General features: G+C 48.9%; 1 protein-coding gene across 2 annotated transcripts in view; it reads left to right on the top strand.

Annotated features, from left to right (window-relative positions):
• Nucleotides 1–9,160, top strand: part of WNT5B (Wnt family member 5B) — a 26,844-nt gene that overhangs the window by 2,224 nt on the left and 15,460 nt on the right. Inside the window, exons 2-3 of one of the 2 annotated variants that reach the window (XM_008059853.2) lie at nucleotides 215–351; nucleotides 2,111–2,358. In XM_008059853.2, the coding sequence (XP_008058044.1) occupies nucleotides 272–351; nucleotides 2,111–2,358 (328 nt within the window). In that variant the 5' untranslated portion in view covers nucleotides 215–271. Of the gene's footprint in view, nucleotides 1–96; nucleotides 352–2,110; nucleotides 2,359–9,160 lie in introns of those variants that run through there. The other variant, XM_021713284.1, reaches the window with a different exon arrangement.

The following is a 9,160-nucleotide window of genomic DNA, read 5'->3' as shown; positions in this document are numbered from 1 at the left end:
CGTGGGCTCAGGCAATCCACTCACCTCAGCCTCCCAAAGGCGCGGGATGACAGGCTGAGCCACCGAGCCCGGCTAAGAGTCTGAATTTCTGTGGGAGGAAACTCAGCACCCCCCAGCACACCCTTTGCACTTATCCACACCTCACCCCTCTCTCCTGGTCTTCCCTTATCGGTTGCATCTAAATCGACTCTCCCTCCATTTCTGTTTTCCCCAGCGAGCCCCATTCTGGAAGCTGTCGGTCCCAGGGCGCTGGGGAGGGCTGAGGCCGACCATGCCGAGTCTGTTGCTGCTGTTCACGGCTGCTCTGCTCTCCAGCTGGGCCCAACTTCTGACAGACGCCAGCTCCTGGTGGTGAGTGAGAAGGGCTGAAGTCCTGCTCCTACGGCCTGAGGCCTTTGAGATGTGGATACGGTGTCAGGATCACACCTGGATTCCTAGGAACACTGAAGACCTCTTCTATCCCTGGAAAATTAGGAGAGCTCTGTGTCTTCCTCGAGCGCCCATGGCGGAGGGTTCTCTGCGGATGAAGGATCAGCTTGTTTGGCTTTTTGCTCTGACCTTCTCCCATCCCCATAAATTGTTAGCCATAGCTCTTGTATCAATGCTGGATATTGATACCTGCGGGATTTTTGTTTTTGTTTTGTTTTTGCTGGTAGGAACAGGGAGAGTAGAATTCCTAGTTCACAAGTCTGAAGACCAGATGAGGGATTTGCAGGACCATGGGTAGCTTTCTTCTTGTGTCTTTAAGGCTACTGTCACTGCCAAGTCAACATGGAAATGGCAGGCAATTGCCTCTTATTTTGCATGATCCGTGTCCCACTCACATTTTTACCCAGATGGCAAATCTACAGCCTTCTCATCTAATCTAACGCTTTTTCTTTGAGTTGGCTTCTCACTGTGTTGCCCAGGCTGGAGTGCAGTGGCATGCTCACAGCCACTGCAGCCTTGACCTGCGGGGCTCAGGTGGTCCTTTCTCCTCAGTCTTCCAAGTAGCTGGAACTACAGGCGCACGCTACCATGCCCGGCTAATGTTTTGATGTATTGTAGAGATGAGGTCTCGCCTAGTTGCCTGGGCTGGTTTTGAACCCATGGGTTTAGGCAGTCCTCTCACCTCAGCCTCCCAAAGTGCTGGGATTACAGGCATGAGCCACCACACCCAGCCTAATTTAACAGTTTATATGGCTGGTAGATGGTGAGCAAAAGTCAGAGCCCTCGTGCTGAGGAAGAGTGTGTTGGGGGGTGTGTGTAGAGTGAGACGTGGATATACTAGGATACATGTAAGTTGGACATTATTAATATTATTTTGAGTCAGAGTCTCACTCTGTTGTCCAGGATGGAGTGCAGTGGCACCATCATGGCTCACTGCGGCCTTGACTTTCTGAGCTCACGGGATCCTTCCACCTCAGCCTCCCAAATAGCTGGGGCTATAGGTGTGCGCCACGAAGCCCAGTTTATTTTTTAATTTCATTCATTTATTTTTTATTGTTTAATTTTTTTGTAGAGATGAGGTCTCACTATGTTGCCCAGACTGGTCTTGAACTCCTGGACTCAGGCAGTCCTCTCACCTTGGCCTCCCTAAGTGCTGGGATTACTGGTGTGAGCCACCGCCCCTGGTGGATTCTATTTTTAAAGAGGAGTTCCACTTAGTGGAACGGACTCCTTTCCATCACACATCCTACACTTGGGCTACACTGAACTAACTGCTTCTATTCCTGGAGTGAGGCACGTGCTTTCCTGTTGAGGTTTGCCTCTTTTCACCCACTGCCTCAAATGCGTAGCCGCCCCCCACCCCTAAGACCCAGTTCACATTCTGGCCCTCTGCTCAAAAAGGCTTCTCCTCAGTGCAAAAACTCACTCCCCATCCGATCACAACAGATCCAGAAACTTGGGCCTGTCTTGTGCATTTGGCATCTCACGTGTCATTTGTGTTCACGCCTCAGTTTCCCTCTTTGAGGACAGGCTCTTTGTTTTACTAATTTTTCTTTCTAAGCCCTTGGTCTAGGGCCTGTACACAGGAAAGCATTCAATGCAAGTGCTGAGTTAACTTAACGAGGAACCCAGGCCTCTTCTCACTCCTGGGCCTTTCCCCCTTTCTGGACTGCTGTTGTAGGTCCTTAGCTATGAACCCGGTGCAGAGACCCGAGATGTTCATCATCGGCGCCCAGCCTGTGTGTAGTCAGCTTCCCGGGCTCTCCCCTGGCCAGAGGAAGCTGTGCCAATTGTACCAGGAGCACATGGCCTACATAGGAGAGGGAGCCAAGACGGGCATCAAGGAATGTCAGCACCAGTTCCGGCAGCGGCGGTGGAACTGCAGCACCGTGGACAACACGTCTGTCTTTGGGAGAGTCATGCAGATAGGTAAGAGCCACCAGGGGGCTTGGCTGAAGGCCCTGGGCGCAATTAAGCGCTCTCAGCACTGGCCCGGGGAGAGCGCCAAGGAAAGCCTAGTTGGGTTCTCTCTAGGCTTGGCAGCAGCGCGCAAAAAAGAGGCGGACTTGGAGACTATAGCTCCGTGTTCCTCTAACCCTCTGCTTTCCAGCTTCACCCTGGGACAGGTGGTGGGTGACTCACTCTGGGTGGGAGGGCAGCACATCTGAGTTGAGTTAGAGTGGATTAGGAGACCCGTCCACCACCACCCCCTTTGTCTCTGGGCAACAAGAATCTTCTGTTCTTTTTTTTTTTTTTTTTTTAGAGCCTTGGGTAGAGAATCAAAAATTGCAGCCCTGACGGTCTGTAGGATTTTTGCCTGTTCCCTTGGACCCTTGAAGGAGAGAGAGAAATGTCAGGCCAAACTTGGTGGTAGCTGTCACTGGCACGACCCAGTTTCCAGTCCTGATGTTTACAGTTTGAAAGGGTTGAGTGTGAAAGCTGGGGGAGGGGTCCGAGGAAAGACAAAGATGAGAGGGAGAGGGAGAGGGCTGCGTCTTCCTGGAGTCCCGTCTCTCCCCTCTTCCACTGCTGGCCTGGGATCCTTTGGCTACCCTATTGCTTAGAAGGAGGTGTGACCCGAGGTCTAATTGTTTCAGGTCCTTTTGAAATGCAATCCTCCCCTCCCTGGCAAGAAATTGAGAAATCCGGCCCTATTCCACTGGGTCTTATCCCCAGGACCATAAAAGGAAGGTGTCAGAACACTGTATTCGTCCTGTCCTGTCTCACCTTCTTCCAGAACTGCTCCCCTCAAAGGCGACATTCTGGAGTTACCTGCAGCTGGAGTTTTCCCAAAGAATGATTTTTAGCCCTTCTCCGGCTTATTCCAGACCTGTTTCTCTTACCCTGCCTGCCCTGTCTTGAGAACTAAAGACGGGGAAAGTCCACTTTGAACTTGCTGCTCTCTTGCTTCCTTCCATATCAGTTCAAGATCCATGGAAGGAATGCTCATGTGTTCCTATGCAGTCTTACGGGGGAATGTTCCCAAAAGAGTGGACGTGGGGATTTACTGGGATTTATTCACCATGTATCGGTTCTTCTCAAATCTGCTCGGTCTTTGTCCCTTCTTCCTGGTTAAAGTCTTGACCAGAGCACTTCCTGCCCTGTGTTCTGGGTGAAGAAGCCGGGATGACCCCGGCGTAGAGGGACCATCATCCAGTCACTTCAAGGGAGCTAATGTTTGTTGGGGACCAGACAGGCTCTCCCCTCTCCCACTGCTGGCCTAGGATCCTTTGGCCACCCTGTCGCTTAGATGGAGGTGTGATCCGAGGTCTAATAGTTTCAGGTCCTAGATCCTTTCTGTGTATTATTTCGTGTGAGTGGCCGAAAAGTGAGGCTCTGCTTGAGGAAAGAAAGGGGTTGGCAGGACCGGGCACTCCCCTGGGTCTGGACGGGCGTGATGCCATGACTCCTGGAAGCAGACCTTGTCCGAAGGGGCACATCTCTCCGTATTCTATTCTGTGGCTCAGTGGAACCCTTCTGCTTACCTAATTGTCCCCATTCCTTTTTGTAGCTTCCCTGAAGGCTCATGCTACCTGGGAAGCTGTCCTCCCTTCCTCCCCCTGGGCCCAGAGTAGCTCCCGGGTGAGTCACTCATGTATGACTTCCTCAAGCCTCCTTTCCTCCTTGAAGCTGCTGCAAAGTCGGTCACCAGAGGGCGGCAGAGTCGCTTGGAGGAGCCTGGGTACCTCTTCTGGCCTCTGCCTAGAGGACCTGTGGGCACCTTCTGTAGATGAACCTGCACGCTGCTTATCCCATCTGGAGCTCCAAGTTCTCTCTTTCTTGCCGAGGGTAGCAATGGTGGTCTATCCTTATCAGGCTAAACTGGGCACGGTGGCTTGTGCCTGCAATCCCAGCACTTTGGAAGGCGGAGGCGAGAGGATCTCTTGAGCTCAGGAGTTCAAGACCAGCCTGGGTCATCTAGTGAGACAAAAAAAAAAAAAAAAAAAAAAATCGGAAAATTGGCCAGGTGTGGTGGTCCACATCTGAGGTCCTAGCTACCTAGGAGGCTGAGGCAAAAGGCTCACCTGAGCCCAGGAGTTCGAGGCTGGAGTGAGTCATGATTGTGTCATTGTGCTCCAGTCTGAACTGGTGACAGCAAAACCCCAACTCAGAATATATATATATATATATATATATATATATATATATATATACATATGTATATATATACACACATATATATACATATTGTGTATATATATATATTCAAATATATAGACAGGACTGGACAGCTATATATTGCACCCAGTGCAAGTCACCATTTTATTTTATTTATTTTTATTTTTTGAGTTAGAGTCTCACTCTGTCACCCAGACTGGAGGGCAGTGGCCACTCCTGGCCCCCGCAGCCTCGACCTGCTGGACTCTGGTGATCCTTCCGCCTCAGCCTTCTGAGTAGCTGGAACTACAGGTGCACGCTACCACACCCGGCTAGTTTTTTTTATTTATTGTAGAGATGAGGTCTCTCCAAGTTGCCCAGGCAGGTCTCGAACCCGTGGGCTTAGGCAGTCCACTCACCTCAGCCTCCCAAAGGCGCGGGGTTACAGGCTGAGCCACTGAGCCCGGCTGCAAGTCACCATTTTAAAGTGTATAGTTCAGTGGCTTTTAGTATATTCACAAGGTCATGCAACCATCACCACAATCTCATCCTAGAACACTGACATCACCCCATAGAAAAATGGATACCTATTAGCTATCCCTCTCCATCCTCCCAACCCTAGGCAATCACTAGTCTTTCTGTCTCTGTGGATTTGCCTATACTGGACATTTCATATAAATGGGATTATTTAAAATATATATATATACTCACCAGGCTGACCAGTGAGCTCAAACGCTGCCTGGTGAAAACAGATGTACTTAAGGAAGCCCTGACCAAAAGAGGCAGCCAGAGTGACCGCAGGAGATAGCTAATGCACCCAAGGACAAATCTAGGTCCAAACCATCGTGACAAGCTAGAACCAACAGAATACATAATGTCTGGTATATTCTGTTCATTCTGAGAGGGCCAATTCCAGTCTGAAAAGCATGTTTGCTAAAGAATGGTGAAAAGAAATCAGACACATGTAACTGGGAAAAGAGAAAACGTGAAAGGCGTATTCGTTGTCTCCAAACACTGAAGAGCTGTCAAATGGGAAAGGGATTAGCACAGTGCAACTGCAGCCGGCAGAAGTTATAAGGAGGCATATTTCAGCTTAAGATAAGAAAGAACATTCTGGTGATTAGAGTCATTAACAAAAGATGGAATGGGTTGCCTGGAAAACCCAGCTTACTTCTCTAAGGAATGCTACAAAACGCTCCCGTGGATGGTGACGCTCTGAGCTGTAACTTCAAGGCTCCTTCCTGTTCTGGAATGCCATGTCCGGTGTTTGTGGCTATGTTTTAGGAAGATGACTTCCTCGTTGAGGCTCAGACACTTGTCCCTGAAAGCTTCCTCAGCCTCCTTACCAACCTGGGTGCTTGTGGTCATAGTCCAGCCTCTCCAGACCAGTTCCTCAGCTCTGGTTATGGGTCAGCACTGACACAAAAGTCAGTACTGTTGGCCGAATCATGAGCGTAACTTCCTGCCATCATGTGGATTTTTTATTGAGCTGTTCTTATTTCACAACTGACCAGAAGCCAACTACTGCGAAAAACTGACTCACCTAGCGTGGTCTGGTTGCAAACTTGACCATGTCATGCCCAGACAAACAAGGTGTAGGGTGAAATGGCAGATTATTCTACACCATTCATTGGTTGCAGACTGGTTCCCTCCTCACCTGCCAAGATGGGATTGTGGAATATCTACTTCTGACCATGGAGGCTCAGGAGAGGACCACATGGGGAGTGGAAGCTTCTGTCTGACTTGATCTCTGAGATCAGGATTGAATCTATTTGCAGCTAAGAACCACTTCCTTCCCTCTACATCTGAGTTCCTGTGAATTATCATTTCTTATGACAGCTTTACTAAGCTACATATTATATATACCATACAAGTCACCATTTTATTTATTTTTATCTTTTATTTTTTTGAGTCTGTCACTCAGACTGGGGTGCAGTGGCACTCTGACGGCCACCACAGCCTCGACCTGCTGGGTTCAGGTGATCCTTCCGCCACAGCCTTCCAAGTAGCTGGAACCACAGGCATGCGCTACCATACCCGGCTAATTTTTTTTTGGATTTATTGTAGAGATGAGTTCTCACCAAGTTGCTCAAGCTGGTCTCGAGCCCCTGGGCTCAGGCAATCCTCTTGCCTCGGCCTCCCAAAGTGTTGGGATTACAATCGTGAGCCACCACACCTGGTGCAAAGTCACCATTTTGAAGTATATAGTTCAGTAGCTTTTAGTATATTCACAAGGTCATGCAACTCTCACCACAATCTAATCCTAGAACACTGACATCACCCCATAGAAAAATGCATACCCGTTGGCTTTCCTCTCCACCTTCCCAGTCGTCCTCAACCCTAGGCAACCACTAGCCTTTCTGTCTCTATGGATTTGCCTATGCTGGACATTTCATATACATGGCATCACAAATCATGCGGCCTTTGGTGACAGGCTTCTTTTGCTCAGCATAATGATTTAAAGGTTCATCCATGCTGTAGTGAGTCAGTACTTCCTTCCTCTTAGCACTGTTGTACGGGTTATGCCACATTTTATTTGACCACTCATCCATTGATGGACAGTTGGCTTGTCTCCACATTTGAGCTATTGTGAATAACACTGCAGTGAGCATTCATGTATAAGTTTTTGTGTGGGCATAAATTTTCACTTCTCTTGGGTAGACAGGCGTACCTCAGAGATGTTGCAGATTTGGCTCCAGACCACTGCAATAAAATAAATACTGCAGCTGGGCACAGCGACGCAAGCCTGTAATCCCAGCGCTTTGGGAGGCCGAAGGGAGAGGACTGCCTGAGCTCAGAGGTTCGAGACCAGCCTGGGCAACTTGGTGAGACCTCGTCTCTACAGTAAATCAAAATAAATAAAATAAATACTGCAATAAATAAGTTGAATGAATTGCTGTGACTTCCCAGTACCTATAAAGGTTATGTTTATGGCCATTGCCTTGCTAGACTCTGGTGTGGCCATGTGCTCTTTGAGCTATGGTTGTTGCCATGCTCCCTGGCTTTGCCCCCCGCCTTGGGGAGGTAAATCTCTCTCTCTAACTTACTTTTTTCCTTTTTAGTTGGAGTCTCACTCCATTGGCCGGGCTGGAGTGCAGTGACACACTCAGAGCCACCCCCACGTCAACCTGCTGGGCTCCAGCGATTCTTCCGCCTCAGTCTTCCAAGTAGCTGGAACTACAGGCCTGCGCTACCACCTCCGGCTAATTTTTGATTTATTGTAGAGACGAGGTCTTGCCGAATTGCCTGGGCTGGTCTTGAACCCACAGGGTCAGGCAATCCACTTGCCTTGGCCTCCCAAAGTGCTGGGATTACAGGCTGAGCCACTGAGTCCGGCCTCTAATTTACTTTTATTTTATTTTATTTATTTATTTTTGAGTTGGAGTCTCACTCTGTTGCCCCGACTGGAGTGCAGTGGCTGCTCCTGGCCACTGCAACCTTGACCTGCTGGGCTCCGGCGATCCTTCCGCCTCAGCCTTCCGATTAGCCAGAATTGCAGGTGCGCGCCACCACGCCCGGCTAATTTTTTGATTTTATTATAGAGATGAGGTCTTGCCTGCCCAGGCGGGTCTCGAACCCACGGGCTCAGGCAATCCACTCACCTCAGCCTCCCAAAGGCGCGGGATTACAGGCTGAGCCACTGAGCCCAGCTAATTTACTTTTAAATAAACTATACTTTCTAATCTAAAAAAAGTCATGTTTACACTATATTATAGTCTATAAGTGTGCAATAGCATTATGTCTAAAAAAATAATGTAATATCTTAATTTTAAAATACTTTATTGGTCAGGTGCTGTGGCTCTCTCCTGTAATCCCAGTACTTGGGGAGGCCGGAGTGGGAGGACTGCTTGAGCACAGGAGTTCAAGACCAGCCTGGGCAACATAGTGAGACCTCACCTCTAGAAAAAAAAGAAAAAAATCAAAAAAAGAACCGGGTGTGATGGCAGGCACCTGTAGTCCCAGCTACTTAGGCTAAGGTGGAGCGATTGCCTGAGCCTAGGAAGTTAGGGATATAGTGACCTGTGATGGTGCCACTGTACTTCAACCTGGGCAACAGAGTAAGGCCTCAACTCAAAAAAAAAAAAAAGATCAAAATATTTTATTGACAAAAAAATGCTGAGACAAAGACAGAAAATGAGCACATGCTGTTGTAAAAATTGTGCTGATAGACTTTGACGCAGTGTTGCCAACAGCCTTTAACTTGTAAAAAAGATGCAATATCTACAAAGGACAATAAAGTGAAATGCAATAAAACAAAGTATGCCTATATCTTTTTTTTTTTTTTTTTGAGTTGGAGTCTCACTCAGTTGCCCAGACTAGAGTGCAGTGGCCGCTCCCGGCCACTGCAGCCTCGCCTGCTGGGCTCCTGCGATCCTTCCACCTCCGCCTTCCGAGTAGCCGGAATTACAGGCATGCGCTACGATGCCCGGCTGATTTTTTGATTTATTGTAGAGATGAGGTCTTGCTGCCCAGGCGGGTCTCGAACCCGCGGGCTCAGACAATCCCCTCACCTCAGCCTCCCAAAGGCGCGGGATTACAGGCTGAGCCACCGAGCCCGGCTGCCTATATCTTTTTTTTTGAGTCAGAGTCTCACTCTGTCTCCCAGGCTGGAGAGCAGTGGTATACTCACAGC

Source organism: Carlito syrichta, unplaced genomic scaffold, assembly GCF_000164805.1.
Source record: "Carlito syrichta isolate Samal-C Ts95f unplaced genomic scaffold, Tarsius_syrichta-2.0.1 Scaffold304400, whole genome shotgun sequence".
NCBI classification, from domain to species: Eukaryota; Metazoa; Chordata; class Mammalia; order Primates; family Tarsiidae; genus Carlito; species Carlito syrichta.
Note: the sequence above shows the minus strand (reverse complement) of the source record. Positions and strands in the feature narration are given on the sequence as shown.